Raw genomic sequence first — 21,133 nt, forward strand, 5'->3', positions numbered from 1 at the left:
CCGAGACGCGCACTCGACACCTTTTGATGCTGCGCCAATCCCGGGCCCCCATCGCCATGTTTCTATCGTTGCAAGTGGCATCGAGGGCTACAACTTCAGTTCTCGCTCGCCACCGATGCCGCAGCGCAATCTCTACCCAGAGTAGAGGTACGAACTCCGCTTCAGCTATCCTCGTCAGCAGGCCGTTACACACAAGGAGCCGTGTGAAGATGCGTTTGTTCCCCAGCGCCGCGACAATGCTTTTCAGGAGTACAATGCATATCGCCAACTTCCTGTGTGTTATTGTTCTGGTCCTACCGGCCACATAGCTCGGTTCTGTCGTCGACGCAAGGAAACAACACTTTACGATCCATCATCAACGTTTCCTCGCGCCGGCAGTGGTCACGACAACGATCCCTGGTCCACCTATTCCAGGAGCTCCTCACGACAAGCGAGTTGGCGCAATAGTTCTCCCGCTTCTGACCGTAGTATGACACCGCCATCCACCCGACTGCACCGCTCCCCTTCACCGCGACGGTGAAGGGGAGCGACAAAATACATGTCGTAATAGATAGAATATGTGCAACGGGTGTAGTGGACACTCGGGCTACCATTTATGTTATGAGCCATTCCTTTAAAGATCGCATTGGCAGCAAAGTTATGTTTTCTTGGCACGAATCTACAAGATTTCGTGGTGTCGGCGGGGAAATACTTCATCCTCTCGGAATTTGCCTCGTTAACGTCTTGTTGGCCAGAAAGGTAGGTTTTCCCAACTGATTTCCTGGTTCTGCAGCTGTGTACACAAGAAGTTGTTCTCTGTATTTCTTTTCTCCAAAAGTGTGGTGCTTTCGTCGACCGTAGCACCGGTGAACTTTCAGTCAGAAGTGAAGTTGTTCCTGTCCTCGGTCACGAGGTGGCGCCCGCGGAAGACACACTGGTTGTTTCTGAAGAACTGACAGTGCCACCATTGTCCATGCGGTCAGTTGCCGGGTTCGCTTCAGCCTCTGCCGTATCTCCCTTTTGACGCCGTGGTTGAACCTCTCACTGGTCAGTGTGCTAAGAAAGACATCTTAGTACCTCGCTGTATTATTGTGTCGATTAACAACAGAACCACGTTTTTGCGGGCACTTAACTGTTCACCACTGCCTGTTGTACTTCCTCGAGGAATGAAGCTAGCTGTCTTTGATGATGCCATCGGAAATTCTATCGCTGTCGTTAAAGACGAAAAAGGTTAAAACCGCTTGACCGTTGGCGAAGGCAGTTGCTCCTACAAGCCGCAGATTCTTAGCATGGTTAGTAAGACCCCACGGTTACACGAGGGAAAAAAATTGGTCGAGCTATTGAAAAGACATGCTTCTGTGTTTGACTTCTGCGACAAGGAGAAACGAGCACCTTTACCCTGTCCTCGAGCTCAGCACAGGATCGACACAAGCTCTGCTCATCCAGTCCGGCAAAAACCTTATCGAGCGTCGTCATCGGAGCGGAAAGTTATAGCCGAACATGTTCAGGAAATGCTGCAGAACGACTTTATTGAAGAATCGTGCAACCCTTGGGCAGCACCTGTAATTTTATTTAGGAAGAAAGACGGTTCTTGGAGATTTTGAGTTCAGAATAGACGATTAAGCACCCTTCCAAAAAAAAAAAAAGATGTGTATTCATTGCCTTGGATAGACGATGTAATTGACTGCCTGCATTCGGCTTCCTACTTTTCTTCACTAGATCTACGATCGGCGTGTTGGCAGATCCCCATGCATCCGGCTGACAAGGAGAAGACTGCATTCATGACGTCCGATCGACCGTATCAACTTAATGTTTTGCCGTTTCAGATTTGCAATGCTCCCGCTACTTTCGAAAGATTTGCGGACTCGATTCTTCGCGGTCTGAAGTAGGAGGTATCCTCGTGCTGTCTAGATGACGTTGTCATTTTCGGCGTACTTTCGACAAGTATAACGCCCGTTTACGTCTCGTTTTAGACTGTCGAAAAGGCCGACTGGGTTTTGAATTCTAAGAAGTGCCGGTTTGGCGAACGACAAGCATTAGTCATTGGTCACCTGGTTGACGAAGACGGTGTCAGGCCAGACGCACGGAAAATAGAAGCAGCCAGTGCCTTTAAGCCACCTCAGACACTAAAAGAACTCCGCAGCTTCCTGGGATTATACTTCTACTTTCGACGGTTCGTGCCCAGATTCACGGACATTGCTTATCCATTGACAAGTCTCTTGCAAAAAGACAGTCCATATGATTGGGCAACTGCATGCGACGCGGCATTTTTTCAACTCAAGTTTCTGCTGACATCAGAACCCATTCTTCGTCACTTCGATCCATCTGATGCTATTGAAGTGCACAGTGACGCCAGCGTAATCGGCATAGGAACAGTGCTTGTGCTACGCCATAATAATCAAGAGTATATGGTTGCCCATGTAGCCCGTCCTCCCAGCAAGGCTGAACGAAACTACATTGTAACAGAGCAAGAATGCTTCGCGGCTGTATTTGCTGTTCAGAAGTTTCGTTGCTACCTCTACGGGCGCCCATTCAACATTGTAACCGACCATCATTCCTTATATTGGCTTGTTGCCCTCCGTGGCCCCTCCGGTTGTTTATCACGCTGGGCTTTACGACTCTAAGAATTTGACTTCGTTGTTTCGACGTCATTCGGACGCTGAACGCATTATTCGCTTTCTCTGTCCACAACGGCGGATAACGCGGGCAATATCGACACCTGCTTTGCTGGTATTTCTCCCATGTTTCCTGACGCCACCGTTTTCCAGCGGGAACAGCGCAATGACTTATGTTTGGACCCGCTGTTCGCCGACGTCTGCAGTCCCAAGGCCAGTGGTCGCTTTTGTCTTCGCCAAGGACTGTCATACAAGACAAATTACTTACAAGTGGCCCGCGGTATTTACTGGTTGTTCCCGAAAGCCTGCATTGTGATGTTCTCCGTGTCATGGGCATGATGATTCGATGTCAGATCATCTTGAATTCATTCGCGCCTCACATGGAGTACAGGAGCAGTTTTACTGGCCTAAGAAGCGACAGTATATTAAACAATACGTGTCGAGCTGCGACAAGTGCCAACGTCGCAAACGACCTACAGGCGCTCCATAAGGCCTTCTTCATCCTGTAGCGCCGCCTAGTACACCTTTTGAGCAAGTCGGTACCGACCTGCTCGGGCCATTTCCACGATCTTCGAACTCTAATCTATGGGTCATCATCTATGTCGATCACCTTACTAGATACGCGACAACCACTGCGATATCTTCCTACACAGCCGCTTGCGTCCCTGCCTTCTCGTTACGCTACGTAATTGTTCGGTACGGTCCGCCTCGTGTAATCATCAGCGACCACGGTCGCCAGTTCGTCGCCGACGCCGTGGAAGAATTGCTTAGACTGCACTTCGCAGTTTCTCCAATCAGCAATATCATCCCCAGACGAATAGCCTTGACGAGCGTTCCAACCGCACGCTGACCAACATGCTGGCTATGTATGTATCATTCAAGCTCAAGAACTGGGATGACATGTTACCGTTCATCACCGACGCCACAACTCGGTTCCATTCGAAAAAGGTCACTTGGTCGGGCTGTGGACCTCTCAGCGTAGACGCAGATTATGCCAAAAGTTCTTGGCTCAGTACACCGGTCCCTTCACATTCATTGACAGCAGTATTGATTTAATGTATGTGGTCGCCCATGTAGGGTCACCAGGACGTCGCTCTAGCGGTACTCAACTTGCGCACGTTGTGCGCCTCAAGCGATATCACACTATCACTCAGCCCTAACTCCCATGGTGGGCCTCGTCTGCGAAACGGGAAATTTAACGCCTTCGTTGAGGCGCAAGGAAGAAAAATTTGCGGACGACGGAGCTTTTCGGTGCGGAGCGCAGAACAAAACCTGGGCTGGACTGTTTTTCCTGGACTCACCCATCTCATCGATCATCTGTAAATAACCACGCCTATTCCGTAACAATATATATATATATATGTGTGTGTGTGTGTGTGTGTGTGTGTGTGTGTGTGTGTGTGTGTGTGTGTGTGTGTGTTAGGCAAATGAGCTGCATCCCTACATTAGAATAAGTGCTTCAATAGTGCGACTTGGCAAAAGGCAACAAAAGACACCTATTAAAACGCTCATGTTCTCAAGTTTGTATTGTCTGACGGTGTGTCATTTCATTAATGTCAAGAAAGACAAGACTTCACATGTTGAAGCCACTTACAATAGAACAAGAGTTTTACAGAGTAAGAATATTTTTAGCAATGCACTCAAGGCCACTCAATCTGAAGGCCTCCCGATGCGCTGTTGATGCTTCAAAACAACCTAGAAAAATAAATGAGGTGCCCCATAGGCAAGATTAGACGGAAACGAGAATTGGGAGGAGACAAGAATTACGTAAATTTTAGCTGCTCTCGATGTTTTCTTTTTATTTGTGAAGGCTAAAGGTGTTTGAATTATTCTCGCTGACGTTCTCTGAACCCACTTTTTCACGTTTCTCTAGGACACCAACAAACATAAGTACATTGAAGCGCATACTTCTTTATCTGCATCCGGTGACCGTGTTCTGCCGGCTAACAAATGTTAAACATTATCGCTCGGCGCACGACGCGTCAGCACATATCGGAAGTTTCGCGACTGTTATCGATGGTTCTATCGGTCGTCTGTTCTCGACGAACCTTGTATAATCTGAGTGCACACGCGACACGAATTGTGTATACTCCTTACCATGCATACCATGCTGTGGAAGCTACGCACGAAGTTCGGTCAGGATAAGTTATCACTCCGCGCGTTCCGTCCATGCTCCGCTGATAGAGTCTGATTGTGAAGAGGCGCTATGCGCCAACAGCCTTCACTCGCGTGAGCATGCACGTGATGATCCTCGCCCCGTGTTTCAAATAAAAACACCCGAAAACAACAACAAAAATAAAAGTCATGTAAAACAACGCCAGCCCCCGTATAGCACAGTGTGTTTGTTTCTAGGGTTAAAACTTGTTTCATTCGACACTAAGCCTATACAAAAAGCAGTTGCGCAAAACTGCGGTAAAAAACAACATCGAAGTATATCCAAGGGCGAACGAACCCACTGCTAGAAGTCTCTCTAGTTTTCACAGCGTTTACTGCTATGTATGGAACGGAGAATAGTAGTTTTCGGAAGGCCCGCGGGCACCGGCGATAACGTTGGAACTTTAGAGCCGTGATGTATGAAAACCGACCCGCAGATCAAATGTTAGAGGATTGCCGACTCCGTTCGCAGCTTTCGTTGCGATCGAACGTTACTTGTTTGGCTGGGCATAAGTTCGCCCAATGACAAGTTAAATTTGCAACTTCAGTTATGACTCTGCATCACACTTCACCGTCGCGGCTACGTGACATTATTTCTAATACAAATCTTTCAATGATACCGCGCACGCCTAATTCCTAGATAAGCTGGCTGGGCAGTGAGCTACCACAAATAAAATCATACGACAGCTTTTGATATGATATGGCCTGGCAACGTGTTCGCTTGTCGGCGCGTGCCGACGCATACCAGTGGTTGGGCCCGTTGAGCCTCAAGGCGGGCATTAACACGCCGAGCGCATCTAGAGGACATCCCACGTAACAGTTGCTCTTAGGGTGCCGCGCTGAGTGCATCTTGTGAGCGTGATTGTTAAGCCACCAATGCAAACATGATATATTTTTTTTAATTTTGTCCATATGTTTCATCTTCGTCGCTCAATTGGCGTCCAAGCTCTGGTGCGACAATGTTGCTTTCCTCGTTTGTCCTATCTCTGTGTCGGAGTCGAACCGCCACTTCTTTATGGCTTCATCATTTTTATGTTTCCTGGAATTTTAAAATTCGCCTGCGAGAGATAGCGTAATTCTCGTCCTTGAGCTCCATTATCTGAAGAGGCGGACATTACTAGTACAAGAAATCAAAACACATATTCAACTAATTAAAAAAAAATTCGATCTGTAACTTCTTAATTTACTGCATTACGGTACATATTGCCTTTTGCGTATTGTAGCCGGTGTTTTTGCAAGATGTATCCAGTTGAAGTAAATCTCCAGGGTTACACCATCTCAAGGTAATATTTCCTCATGTGTGGGACGAAATACATGGGCGTTGAAGTTACTTTCACGCTTCAATGCATGAAATAGCATTTTGTCAGAAAAATTTAAAAAAGCCACGTCTTCACGCACGTCATGTTGATTTGTGTGAAGAGGGACGAGTGGTCAAGGAAGACGGCCAGCACGGCGAGTGGCTCGCCGCGTTGATAAGGACGCCTGGTCGGAGCTCGTTGCTTCCGCAATTCATCGTAACTCAGACACGCTGTGAAAACTTCGGCTACAGTGAGAAGGGACTTCGCCATATGTATCTAAAAGACGTCATCGTCGGTACCCTTCATTACGTGCTAACTTTTAGCAGCTTCTATCATTGAAGCCTCGACACGCTTCCACAGGTCGAAGACGTCCTCTATATAACTCGTAAATGTCTCACCACGATGTTGCACCGGAGCACCCAAACGTTGTTCGGCGCGAACCTTCCAGACCGGAGTGCGGCCGAAAGGCCCAAGAACGACTCCTTGAAAGCGGACCAGGTCTGAAAGTCCGATTCAGATGGCGCTGTTCGATTTCGTGGTATCATCCCAACAATTTTGCGGGCTTACTCCTTCGTCTATGTAAGCCAGTCCTCGACGTCGTAGTCGTCTTTGCCACTGAGCACAGCGGGGTCTCTGTGAAGGAGCGCCCCGGAACAAAGAACGGCCGGTGGCGGTGATGTCGGCTGGCATGGTCGACGGTAGCGTGCGGGATCGGACTTCCAGGGTGCAGGCCGTGTGGAGACCTCCCACCTCCACCACTTGCAGAGAGGTTCATTGGACGCGGGCCGTTAATCCAGAAGCACTATTGCAAAGGATCAGAGTGGCTGTAATAAAAAGCACCGTGCATAGCTTGTGCTTGCACAAAAGTGGTACTTTACTGTATGCCTTTATCGTGCGGGAAATATGTACATTGGACCAACAGGCAGATCATCGCTTACGGAAACATTTCAACGCGAAGAACACTGGTGCTTCATTGCTGTCTGCGAAGCACTGTCTCGCGCACTCCAATGGCGATGCTGCTTGCGCTTCCGTTGTTCGCCTTTTCTTCATTACAAATGGAACAATTACAAGTGGAACAGCGCATATTTAGGGCAAGCTTGATGACCCATACCTCCAAACTCGTGTCATTCTGTAAATTCATTCCACGTGGGCACGCTTTGCGAACTCACCCGCTACAATTCGTAAATTGCAATATGTTCCAAAATTAATTCATTAAGAAGATACGAGAAAGGCAGAGCGAGTGGCGGCAGCTCGCTGTGCTCGCTCCGCAGCCGCTCTCTCTGCCACCTTGTGAATCACCCGCCAAGCAGAACCCCACCCCGTGCACAGGCTCGAAGATATTCGCCATGTGCACTGTCGCCTGTAGCAATAGTGGCGCCATGCTACGGTTGCGCAGTGGTTAGCGCACTCGGCTACACAGCGGTTGCAGTGGCAGTGGTGGAGAGAGACCGAATCCTCACCATATCCACTTTTTTTAACGCGTAAGCATTCTTTGAAGAATACTCAAACAAAATTCGTCTTTCACGTAAAAAAATTCTCTACCTTTCGCTGTAGCGACCTGTGACATAATTTTGCTGGAATGCAATCTGTGTTGTCTACCTTTTTCGTCAGGTTGTGAGTGGTACATATGTATCCAGCACGTGAAGTATAGCATTCCATATTATTTCATTATTACCACCACGTCTTCCTCTCCTCTATCGTTCTGCAGGCCTCGTTTGTGCCGTACCTCACATAACGAAAGAAATGAGCTCAGGTGCTGGGCAACGGCTGAGTGACCACGAATGAATGAATGAATTTATTGATAGGAAAGACAGAGGGGTCGACCTGAGCTAGTGCGCTCTAGTCTGCTACTCTGCACTGGGGAAGAGGGAAGGGGAGTGAAAGTATTGGGATTGATGATGATGATTAGAGAAGTGTTGAGTGCTTATGTACATGAGACAGTTGCCTCGCTAGAGCCACTCGTCGAGCTTGGTGTCCTGCAGGAACTTCAACAATACTCTTGTTGCACGCATTGAAATTGCAGTGTCAGGCCATGGGCCGAGGATAGCTTCCTCCGACAGTAGTTGTCTGCCAACGCTGGCTAGGAAACTGTCTAACGTCCTTCGCTCCAGCATATATGCTGGGCAGTCGCACAGTACGTGTTGCAGTGTTTCGGGCATCTGACAGTGTGCACAATCAGGGCTGTTCGATTGGCCGATGAGGTGTGCGTAGCGACGGGTGAATGCAACGCCGAGCCGAATCCTGTGTAGCAATGATGTTTTGCTCCGTGTAAGCTTCGGGGGCAAACAGAATTTACCGTCTGGGTCAATCATATGTAGACGTCTGTGAATGTTATCAGTGGCCTCTGTAAGCCTTTGTAAGGTCCTGCATGAGGGCCTTGATCATGGAGTTGGTGTCACGTCGCGAGTAGGCAATCCTAGTGACCACGATACCTTTATCTGCCGCGTTATCACGACAACACTCGCGCCAAAACGACTCAACAATGGAAAGGTCGTTCTAATTGTTCTGAAACAGTGATAAGAAATTCTAGCTTCCAATGCTTTACAGAACACCGGTCAGAGCTTCAGCACTGATTGGCGATAAGTGTGACGATCGGTCAGTGTGATGATTCCAGCGAAATAAAAAAAAATGTGTGCGTGTACACCACCGCTTCCCACCTTGGCCATACGCGGATGACGTCATTCATTGGATATCTAAACTTAGAGTGACTCGACGCCACCATTCCAGTGCGAGTACAGTCGAGGACGGACGCACATTTTTGTCACTCGCGCTCGCAAAGAACAGGTGAGCAGTCGTTGCAAGCTTTACCATGAGAATACCAGGGAGACAGCAGATCTCTTATTGCGATAGTGCATATTCTGCGAGTTAATTCCATATTTCTATTACCGGGCATATTTTTTTCACGCTTTCTCTTTGTCGAGGTGTTGCTCTAGATTTGTGCTAAAGTTCTTCGTTGAGGATTTTCGTGGCTCTTGCTTCAAACAATAATAAATAGCACTTAACGCTGCAGTTAGTTCTCAGTGATTCTAGCACAATCTTTTTTTACTTGTATGCTACCGTATTAGCATCAGAAGCAGCATGTTTTCTGTAAGCCGAGAAATCTTTCCATGTGATAACATGCTCTCCGAAAACTATGCATTAGCACGGCTATGAGTTTGATCATTCATTGCTTGATATTTCGAACAAGCGCAAGCTCTGTTGTTGCCTCTGCAGCGGATTTCTCGCTACATCTAGCGGATATATAGCGCGCTTTATGACAACAAGACGCGTTTACCAGACATCACGCTTTTTTTTTTACTTATCGCCTTTTAGTGCCACGAGCATGCAGTGAAGCTATTGTTGCTTGCGCAGCACTTCCTGTTCTCCTCTTCAGACGGCCGGGGATGAAACCAGTTTTTTGTGCAGATTAATAAGAAAAATTTGTAGGATGCTTAAACTTCGCGTTGAAGAGTGTAACGCCGTAGCATTCAAAAGTCCCTGGCTGCTTCTCACGCTTCCCGGCAACTGGAGCGTATGTAACCATACTGCTTACTGGGAAACGTTGGCCGCGAACGCTGTGCACGAAGGCGGTCTTTGTGGTAGAAACGCGGCCTCCTGCGTGGGCTGCGACGCCACGCAAGCGAGCGCCTGCTGGAGGTACTGCAAGGAACCGGGCACGCCGCTCCGTGGCCCCCAAGACACCCATCGCGCTGGCGCGCGCAAATGGCGGACGGCGCGGGCGGTCTTCGAATGCCGCCACCGGTGTGTGTGTGGGTGTGAAGGGGTTTCTTTGAGTTTTCGCGTAGCAGAATTATGTTTTCTTGTATAGTCAAATTACAATCGCAGAGCTAACATGTGTTGAAGTTATATGTAAGTCGTAGGTCCGACATTTCCACCTATTTTAGCTTGAGAAATTCAATTAGTTTAACAAATTCCTTGCGTCACATCGAGGGACTGGGCGCGGGTGGTTCGAAAATCTCTACGTCCGAACGACGTCTGACGCCGGGCGCCAACGCGCGACACTGAAGCCGGATTTCTTGCGACACGGGGTCTTTAACGCTATCGCAATAATATTTAGTAAACCTTGGAGATCGGCCCTGCGGGGAGCGAGCAGACGTAGACGGAGCGGCTGTACGCGGCTCGGTCGGTGCGGCGCCGGCTAGCTCAAGCGCTTTCTTGCGCGAAAGGGGCCGCTGAGACGATGACAGCAGCACGGCCGCCTTTCTCTCGCGCTGCCACTCGGGACAGCTCGGTTCCGTCGACGAGTGACGGCCGCCGCAATTAATGCAGCGAGGCTTCTCTGCGGGGCAGTCTCCTGTGGCATGCGACTCACCACAGCGGAGGCAGCGGGCGTCGCGGAAGCAGGTGACGCCGGCGTGGCCGAAGACGCCGCAGCGGTCGCATTGAAGTGGTCGGGGCAGACGAGCACGTACGGCGCGCAGCTGTTTGAAGAGCGGCACGTGTGTCGGCACGACGCTCCCGACGAAGGTGAGGGTGACGCACGCGCCACTCCGTGAACATGACAGCGCCGCGACGGGGGCCTCAAGGTTTTCGCGAACCGTGCTGGCGTCGAAAGAAGTGTCGACCCCATGGATGACACCCACACAGGAGTTGCTGTGTAGCGCCTTGGGGCGCACCGCCACGACGCCGATGTCGCACACTTCGAGGAGGGGCGCCAAGTCGGCACCGTGCGTCACGTCAGCAGCCACCACATTCCGGCGGAAGTTCACGCGAACGCGTCTCACGCCTGGCACAGAAGAGAGCTGGGCAGCGATACCGTCCCTTGAGAGTACGAGGAAAGTGGCCTTGGTGGATTTAAAATCTTATTTTATGTGCATATTTCGCTATCGTGGAATAATTAAAATGATTATCTCCATTGTAAACGCCTTCGCAACACATAGAATATTTTTCTCTGACGAGGTTATTCTGCCAGCTGGTAACTCTCCCAGACATCCCTTATTGAAACTTTTTTGAAAGGCAGAAGAAGACCCAGAAAAGTCATTTCCCGTCCATGTAAAACAGTACCTACGGTTCAACTTTCCTATATTCATAGCCTCGAATACAAATGATTACTAACAGATCCCTGAACAATGCCTGATTCAACATACCTGATTCTTCTTTTTCTGAAATTCTTGATGGCAAATTTTTACCGCGTATACGTACAACAATGTTTGACCGATTCTAGCATATTTTATTGGCACTTTGGCGCAATCTTCGCGAGAAACATGGCACCATTATGGTGCTCCTGCCATTAATTAGCCACTACCCAACCTCGGTCATTCGTCGGTTCTTTTGCGCCAACGTACCGCCAATAGATAAACATCAGATGTTCGCATAACGCCGTGAAACACCTCCGTCTTCGGTTGTCCACAAGTAATACGCTCAAAATGGGTATTGATTGCGTTCCAAGTGTAATTACAAGTCACAGTCATTTATATCTGTATAACATGGTCACACATGGTGTCCTTAGTGTTCGCCCTAGCCTCTTTTCTCGCGAAGCCACAAGGGTCCAATACTGTCTCACCATGCCAAAAGAAAACCAACCCTTCTGGTATTTTGGCGCTTCAGTAATACGTGATGAGCCACCATGCATGTTGCACAGCAACGTAAAAAGCTATGACGCACTCAACTTGAACAACTCCTAAGAGAAATTTTCATTTACTCGTGGACCGCGAACACTCGTATCAATGAGATATTGTTGTTTGCTCTCAAGTATGTCGCTCCTACTCTCTACAGGGGATTGGCCAAGAAATGGGTCGATTATTCCAACTTATAAACAATAAATTTCCGAGTATCTATGGACCTGAATTGTAGAACGTAAAATTATCTCTGGAAGTAAAATCAGTAAGGTCACATTGAATGAGCAATAATTATTTTAACATTGCACAAAAAGAAAAGATAGAATTTAGGATGCATTCGGTTGGATTCCATAACATTTTTTTTTTTTTTTTTTTGCACAGCGGAGCAAACGTTCCTGCGGCTGAATCCCAAAGTGGAGGCCCCAAAGGAAAAAATGGAGACCATATAATTCAGAGCTGTTACGTGCCAAAACCACGATTTGATTATGAGGCACGTCTTAGTAGGGCACTTCGGGTTAGATTTGACAAACTGGGGTTGGTTAACGTGGCCCTAATTCACGGAAGTTCTGCGTCTTGCGTTTCGCCTCCATCGAATTGTGGCCGCCGCCGCCGCCGGGATTTGATCCCGCGACGGCGTGCTTTGCAGCGCAATACTGTTACGGGGATGTTGCGAGTATAGAAAGACTATATTTACATTATATATACAGGCTGAGTCAGAACAGTTAAGATGGCGGACCAACAACAACACGCAGCAGCCAGCGTCTCCGATCTTTTTCGTCCTCCCTCTTTTTCATCCTTCCGTAACAGGACCCCCGCCGTCTTGGGAAATGGTAGGCGAAGAACTGCGAGCGAAGTATGGCTTCAGCCGCGAAACGTGCACGGCGGCAACAGGCGCCTGACTTGAGGATGCATCAAAGTGTAGCGGCGAAATTTCGTCATTTACGTCGTTAACTTGGCGTAGCACTTCATAAGGCCCCGTGTAGCGAGGGAGAAGCTTCTGGGAGAGGCCAACCCGATGACATGGTGACCAGAGGAGCAGCCAAGCACCTGGCGCGAACTCACCATTGCGATGGCAGCGGTCGTAACGCTCTTGTTATATATGCTTTGAGGCTAATAAACGAGATCGGGCGACTTGACGTGCCATGTGAGCGCGATCGATGACTTCAAGAGCGTACTCAGTTGCAACACGCGGCACAGAAGGGAGGATGGTGTCAAACGTCAATGTGGGGTCGCGAACATACAACAGATAAAAAGGCGAATATCCTGCGGTGTCATGCCGGGACGAGTTATACGCGAACGCCACGTAAGCTAGCATGGCGTCCCAGTCGCTGTGATTGTGGGCGACGTACATCGACAGCATCTCTGTGATTGTTCGGTTGAGACATTCCGTAAGACCGTTCGTTTGGGGGTGGTAGGCGGTGGACAGCTTGTGCTCAGTGACACAAGAGCGGACTCGAGGAGGTCGTCAACAACTCGAGATAAGAACAAGCGGCCGCGGTCTGTAACTGTCGAGGTGCACCATAGTGGAGAATGACGTCGTGGAGGAGAAAATCGGCGACGTCTGTTGCGCAACTAGTCGGCAACGCCTTTGTTATAGCGCAACGCGTCGCGTAATCAGTAGCGATGGTGATAAACTTATTCCCTCTAGTCGTCGTCGGAAAAGGGCCAAGCAGGTGAAGGCCTACGGAAAAGAACGGTTCTGAGGGAACTTCAATTGGATGGATTCATCCGACAGGTGCCAGGGGATGTTACTTCCGGCGCTGACACAATTCGCAAGTTGCGACATAACGGCGCACAGAGCCGTACAGACGCGGCCAAAAGAACCGGCGTCGTACACGGTCGTATGTACGCAATACTCCAAGGTGCCCCACCATCGGTGCATCATGAATTTGTTCGAGAACTGCGGATCGCAGATGATGAGGAAGGACAAGAAGCATCTCGGGGCCGTCAAAGTTGATATTGCGGCAGTAGAGGACGCCGTCATGTAGCACAAACATGTGGCACGTGCCGTAGGCGCGGCCCAATTGCACTCCGCCGATGATGGACTGTAATGATGCGTCGCGTTGTTCTTCAGCGCGCATGTCGGTCATGTCAGTCAAAGCCATCACGCAGGTCACCGGATCATGTGCAACAGGATTGGGAGGATCCGCGGGGTGACGCGAGAGGCAGTCAGCGTCCTTGTGGAGGCGTCCAGTCTTGTAATGGACGCTAAATGAAAATTCCTCGAACCGCAAAGCCCAGCGACCAAGCCATCCAGTCAGGTCCCGAAGGGAAGACAGCCAGCAGAGTGCGTGATGGTCTGTGACGACCGAAAACGTGCGGCCGTACAAATATGGCTGGAACTTGGCGGCAGCCCAAACTAAAGCCAAGCACTCCCGCTCGGTGATGGAGTAATTTCTCTCGGCAGGTGACAGCAGGCGGCTGGCGTGAGCTATCACGCACTCGGTACCATTCCCTTGTGTGAGAGCAGCGCCGATGTCATAGCCGCTTGCGTCATTGTGGACTTCGGTCGGTGAAGACGGATCAAAGTGGGCAAGTATGGGAGGGGTGGTCAGAAACCCGATGAGAGCGGCAAACGCGTGAGCCTGCTCCGGTCCTCATGAGAATGGCGTGTTCTTCTTTAGAACATCTGTCAAAGGCCGAGCAACGTCTTCGAAGTTTTTGACGGAACGGCGAAACTAAGAACACAGGCCGACCAAGCAGCGCACGTCAGAAGCAGTACGTGGTACAGGGAAACTGCGTACGACGCGAACTTTTTCCGGATCTCGTTTGACACCAGATGCGTAAACGAGGTGTCCCAACACGGTAATCTGATGGTACCCGAAGTGACACTTCGTGGAGTTCAGTTGAAGGCCGGCTTATCGGAAGACCGCAAGAATTGCAGCGAGTCGGATAAGGTGACTGCCGAATGTGGGAGAAAAGACAATAACGTCGTCAAGATAACAAAGACAGGTGGTCCATTTGTAGCCTCGCAGAACAGAGTCCATCATACGTTCAAATGTCGCAGGAGCATTGCATAGGCCAAAGGGCATGACATTGAACTGATATAAGCCATCCGGCGTGATGAAGGCCGTCTTCTCGCGGTCCATTTCATCAACTGAAATCTGCCAGTAGCCGGATCGAAGATCGATGGACGAGAAGTATTTAGCTCCGTTCAAGCAGTCCAAGGCGTCATCGATGCGTGGTAGTGGCTAGACGTCTTTCGCGTGATCTTGTTTAAGTGGTGGTAATCGACGCAAGAACGCGCGGTACCATCATTCTTTTTCACAAGGACGTCAGGGGAAGCCCAAGGGCTGGCTCATGGCTCGATGACCCCTTAGCGGAGCATTTTATCCACTTCTGATTGGATGACTCGAGTTTCAGCATGCGTTACCGGCAGGGACGCCGACGAATAAAATTCGTGCCTCCAGTGTTCACACGGTGGTGAACAACAGATGTTTGGCCTAAAGGCATGTCGCCGCAATCAAAGATGTCACTGCACGATTCAAGCAGGTGACGTATGTCTGTGGTCTATGAAGAGGTGAGGTCAGGTGCAATCATTTTCTCGAAGTCATCTGTTAAGGAACCAGACCTGTGAGCTGCAATTGGCGTTGATAAGCCACTCTCGGTATTCAGACTCTCAATGTCAAATTTGGAACCACTAGAAATGCTGGCCAAGGACATGCCGGCCGGAATCACTTGAGGGCACAGGCTGAAATTCAGAAGTGGTCGAACGGCGTCGTTATTTGTAACCTGACCAACGCATGCGGACCAGCAACGTTCCGGGTCAAAAGCACTTCGATGATGGGGCGAAGCACATATTCACCGTCAGGAACCTGTGGCTGGGCGGTCAAAGTGACGTAAGTAACTGCCTCGGGTGACAGTTGCCCATCGTGAAGCGAGCACAAGTGCGGTGGGGCGGTGCTCGGTGCATCGGCGAGTTGAGGCAGTTCCAACTGAAGAACGCCGGTCGCGCAGTCGATGGGAGCAAAATTATTGCATAAAAAGTCCAATACAAGGATAACGTCGTGAGGGCAGTTGTCGATCACAGCAAAGAGAACAAAAGTGGGGCGGCCGGCTATAATTACACGCGCAGTACACATTCCAAGAACAGCGAGCATGCCGCCGTCGGCCACACGAAGCACTCGGGCAGCTGCTGGGGTGAAGACCTTCTTTAAACGTCTACGTAGGCTAGCACTCATCACATATACGTGGGCTCCATTGTCGACGAGTGTCTTCGACAAGTATGCCGTCTATTTTAACGTCTATTACACTTCTTGTGGGCAGAGACAGAGGATTTGCTGAGGTAGTAGGCAATGCAGCAACACCTACGAGGGCTGCATTTCTTAGTTTTCCGAAAGGGTGCGGCCAAACGCCACAGGGGATGAAAGGCCACGTGGCTGCGGCAAACTGGAAGATGGACGACGTGTTTCTGGTAAACGAGACTGGTGTCCGCGTGGTGATGGTGAGCGACTGTACCATGTGTTCCTAGAAGAGTTGTCGTCGCTATTAGACTTGGCGGTGGGCGAAACATTGCGGTATTTCCATCAAAACGGCTCATGTTGGTCGGCGTGCAAGGTGTTGAGGGCCACGAGTTGCCACAGTATCGGGCGGCATGACCAATGCGGCCACAGGTGACATAGATCGGCTGGTCGTGCACAGTTCTCCACTCAGTCAGGTTGCGATAGCGCGGAAAGAAGTGTCGGAGTGGAGCGAAAATAGTGGAAGGGCGTTCGTTAGCTCTGGGATTGGCGACAGCACATACAGAATGTAAACCAATGTGCTCACGTTCCTGGCGAACGATGGCTTGTACGAGAGGAACGGAGAAGGTGGTAGCATCAGCGCTACGCGAACAGAAAGCTGCGGGTGTCATCTCATTCAGTGCACGTCGAACGATTCACACCACCTCCTGTGATGGCGATGCATGCTGCTGTGCATGTTGATCTTCACACATCGACGTTGCAGCAGTATTGCGAAGTCTGACGAATGGGTGCAAGACGTGTCGGCTTTTGCCTGCTCGAATTGTCGGCACACTTTATTGATAGCATCAACTGTAGAGCAGCTTTTGCACATCAGCAGACTAAAGGCGTTGTCAGCAATGCCCTTAAGCACGTTCCCGACCTTCTCAGCTTCTGTCATGTCGTGATCGGTTTTACAATAAAGTGTCAGCACGTACTGGATGCACGAGACGTAGGACTCCGTGGAATATTGGGCACGGGAGGCCAGTTCCTGCTTTGCGGCAATTTTACGGCCGCCTGGTTTGCCAAACAACTCTGTCAACTTCTGTTTGCATTCGTCCTATCTGGTTAGCTCCTCTTCGTGGTTTTTGTACCAAACCTTTGCCGTGCCTCTTAGGCAGAACAACAGGTCAGCTAGCATTAGCGTTCGGTCCCATCTGTTGATTCCACTCACGCGTTCGTACACAGCCACCCACTCTTCGAGGTCGGCGCCATCGGTCCCGCAGAAAGTTCCAGGATCCTTTCCAAGTTCCAGTTCCAGTTCCAGGTAGTTGATACGCATGGTTTGGAAAAATGTAACTGAATTCAATTTACGCGGATATTAACGCCTATTGCTTGGAAGCATATCGCGAATCTGTACATTTAGTGGCACAAGTGATGTTTGCACCAATATGATCTGTGGTGTCTTACACCTGGGACAATGAACGGGAAAGAAAACATTCTGGATCGGTGATGAAAATTATTTGAGGACAGCCTAATTGTGATTCATATAGTCTTAAGAAAGTATGAACGGTCACAAGGTGAAATCGGCACAAATGGGAGGCATTCTCGTTTCCAGGTATAATCCGTCATTTTTAACGTACTTTGGACGTCCAAAGAACAAACGTACTGCCTCTCGTTCTAATAAAGGCAGTGGCTGAAGCGTCTATGGTGGCACACCTGAGCCAAATTCTAATACCGGACGAACGGACGTTTTATATAACCTCGACAGTGATTATCTTCGCATACGCTATCTTCGATTGCATAGCTTGCGCAAAATTTAAATTGCACAAAATTGTTTTGCCGCAATATATTCAATACGGGGACGCCAGTAAAGAGTGCCGTTATAAATAACTTCAAGGCACTTGAGAGTGCCTCTAGTTGTGGGACATCTTCTAGATTAAAGTTAATCGACGTCTCTTGGGTCCAGTCAAGCTGCTTATGGCAGCTTTTAGCCAAGGAGGACGTTTCTAGAGTATACTAGAAGAATCAATAAGGTTAAAGTTGAAATCGATATGTGTACTGGGAAGGCTAGTTATCCAGCTAGCCTACCAGGTCCCTTAGATACGACTGCAAAATTTGGTAAAGGAAGTAAATGTCACTAGGCATAGCAAAAAAATGCAATGTTGTCCGACACCTGAGTGAACGGGGATTCTGCTCAATAAAATATTCAGATATATCGGTGAAAGTACCAATGCCTGAGGGGCACCTCTTGTTTGCTTGTGTTTACGAGGAGAAAAGCCACTTGGGAAACAATACAATTCTCTCTCTTTAAAAAAAATTCATTCAAACATGCTACAATCTAACCTGGAAAGCCGTGGCCCTGTAACCGAGTTGTAATATTTTAGGTTCAATAATATCATAGGTTTTAGATATATCTATGGTAACTAAAGCCGCAAACTGGTTTTTGTGCCAGGCGATGTTAATGCGACATTGAAGGTCTACATGCGCGTACCGTATTGAATAACCAGAACTAAATACAATATCAGAGAACCTCAACAGCTTATTTTCATTATTAACTCTAATATATGCTCAGTAAACACCCTTTCATTAATTATCACTATATTTGACCTTAACGCAATCGGTCATATGTTGACGACCGCGTAGCCAGTCACTTGCATTTTAGGCAAAGGAATAATTCTCGCGTTCTTTTATTAGCGTGAAATCCATGCGTAGTTCTCTCCTGTGATTTTGCTTCTCTTTATCTTAATTGAAGGCCCTGATTACTTTTCCACGTTAGTAATTTTACGTGTGTTCGTCGTAACTTAGCGTTCCAGCATGTGTACAGCATATGTGTCGCTCTTAGTATGTACCAAGGTTGAGTGCCTTAAGAAATATTTGCGAAATATATATATATATATATATATATATATATATATATATATATATATATATATATATTTCGCAAATATTTCTTAAGGCACTCAACCTTGGTACATACTAAGAGCGACACATATGCTGTACACATGCTGGAACGCTAAGTTACGACGAACACACGTGTGTCGCTCTTAGTATGTACCAAGGTTGAGTGCCTTAAGAAATATTTGCGAAATATATATATATATATATATATATATATATATATATATATATATATATATATATTGTACTCTAGTGTGTTTTGTTTGTTGTCTTTTCTTTCGGGGACAGACGTCAGTTAAAGGGAACCTAAAAAGAAAGAAACTATTGCAGCTGTATTAGTAAATTACCCTTCTACAACACCGCGAAAAACTACTCTTAACGTCACAAGATGCTCGGTGAGTTCGAAACTGCGCAAGAACAATTGGCAATGTAGCAATGCTGCGATACAACGTATCACCACCCCCGAAACGCGTCTTCCATGAGGCGCCTACTGCAGCGGGGCTCCTGTCTCGCACTCCCCTCTGGACACACTGCGCCGTCTAGCGGCGTTCGCAAAAAGTTCGCGCATGGCCTCCGAGATGCGTCATTGTTTCCTCGCTGGCCGCATACCCAGCGACTTGACTTGGCGTTAAAGAGCTTTGTCGAAGAATGGCACGTACCCACTTCAATCATGGCGCAACTCGCTAAAGCATTGGAGTGAAAGGCGTTGTTGTTGTTGTCATGAGTGGTCGTGGCACATACCCACAGTGGGGGATTGGCCATGAATCGGGTGGTTCAATTAGCTGCATAAAAATAATAATAATAATAACAAGCGAGTTAACAATTTGAGCGTTGGAGTTTTAATGTAAACGTTTTGTGTTTGAAGAAAGTAGAAATAATCTGATTAAAACCGGGTATAAAGTAAAAGTTCATTAACGAGTGGCAGATACCCAATGCTCTCGTGGCGCAGCTTGCTAGTGCGTAGGGCTGCTTTGTTATAGTAACGCGTGTGACGTTAGTTCAATTCTAGCCCGCTCAGGAGAAATTCTAATGGCTTCATTCTTTCTTGACGATCTCGGGAAAAACAGGTGGATAAGCATATGGTGGGGCATCAAACACTGCGTGAAATAACGCGAGAATGCTAATTTCATTACAAAGACTTTGAAATTTGTAAATTTGTCTGGCGCACCAGCGCTGTGACATTAGCGCAAAATTCGAGTGAGGAAACCTTCCCTAGTTTTTTGTACCATTAATTTACGTATACCCGCGAAATTGCGGAAAATCGAGCTTTGAAAGAGTTCTTATCAGCCTAATAAGATTTGGTGTTTCTCTTTACGGTCTATTAAACACGTCATACTGTCCAAAAAAAAGTTATTGACGAGCCGCTGATAACGTTCTACTGCTGTTTTCAGAGGCACCTGGCGACGATGCAACGGCGACGGCCAGTCCACCAAATAATCGACGGAGTTCCGAGATGTAATAACGTCAATGCAGACGCGCTAAGAGAAAATCTCAAGTTCAGAGCGCAGAAGGGAGACGTCGTGCAAATAACATTCCCTAAGAGTGGAACCCATTGGTTGATGTACATCACGCACCTCATACTCAGGGAGGGACAACCGATCACCTCGTATGCGGAGTTCGCCAAAGAATGGCGCTTCCTGGAGTACATGGACATCAAGGACTGGACCTCGTCTCTACCGCTGAGAACCATCGCTACACACCTGCCGTTGGACAAGCGTGTAATGACCAGAGAAGGAAAGTACGTCTACCTCGCCCGCAATCCATGGGATGTCTGCGTCTCCTTCTACAACATGGCGATCAACATTAGCTCCTTCGAATTCCAAGACGGAACCTTTGCAGATCTAGTCCAAACTTTCGTGACTGGCAACTTCGGCTACGGCGACTATTTCGAACACGTAGCCGCGGGATATGCTCTTAGGGAACAGCCGAACGTGTTCTTCGCGACTTACGAGGAACTCAAAAAGAACACACGCGAGGTCGTGATTAGGCTGGCCTATTTCCTGGGAGAGCAGTATGGCCGAGCTCTGGAAGAGGACGAAGTGTCGCTGGAAAAAGTGCTGGAAAGATCACAGCCGGGTTATATGCGTAGCGTAGTGGTGATTGACTTGAGCGGTAAAGGTACACCCCAGTGGGATGAGGTGCTCTCGCGGAAGAAGATCACCTGCAACGAAGGCTATGAAGGAGACGAGAACAAGTACTCGTACGTGAGGAGTGGCAAAGTAGGAGGCTGGAAGGATTACTTCACACCCGATCTGCTCCGCATGATGGAGAATTGGATTCTGGAGGCTGAGAAGGAGTCTTCCTTCATGGACCTATGGAAGGACATTCGAACTGAAGCTATTAGAACCATGCAGAATTCCGAATAAATGGCTGCACTCGCATTCTGCCGCTCTGAGCATGGTTTTGTGTTGCAAAACCCTCACGTGGCAGAATTATTTCGCTAAAAGCGGCAACCAGCAAGAATGGATGAA

At 48.5% G+C, this 21,133-nt stretch overlaps 1 protein-coding gene across 1 annotated transcript; it reads left to right on the forward strand.

Annotated features, from left to right (window-relative positions):
• Positions 1 to 8,731: 8,731 nt before the first annotated feature.
• On the forward strand, positions 8,732 to 21,057 carry LOC129383104 (sulfotransferase 1B1-like). Its single transcript, XM_055067379.1, has 2 exons — positions 8,732 to 8,830; positions 20,054 to 21,057. The coding sequence occupies exon 2, from the start codon at positions 20,069 to 20,071 to the stop codon at positions 21,026 to 21,028; it is 960 nt and encodes a 319-aa protein (XP_054923354.1). The 5' UTR covers positions 8,732 to 8,830; positions 20,054 to 20,068; the 3' UTR covers positions 21,029 to 21,057.
• Positions 21,058 to 21,133: the final 76 nt, after the last annotated feature.

This window comes from Dermacentor andersoni, chromosome 3 (genome assembly GCF_023375885.2).
Source record: "Dermacentor andersoni chromosome 3, qqDerAnde1_hic_scaffold, whole genome shotgun sequence".
Taxonomy (NCBI): domain Eukaryota; kingdom Metazoa; phylum Arthropoda; class Arachnida; order Ixodida; family Ixodidae; genus Dermacentor; species Dermacentor andersoni.

Coding starts and splice junctions, on each gene's coding strand:
- LOC129383104 (XM_055067379.1), top strand. CDS start 20,069: ATGCAACGGCGACGGCCAGTCCACCAAATAATCGACGGAGTTCCGAGA.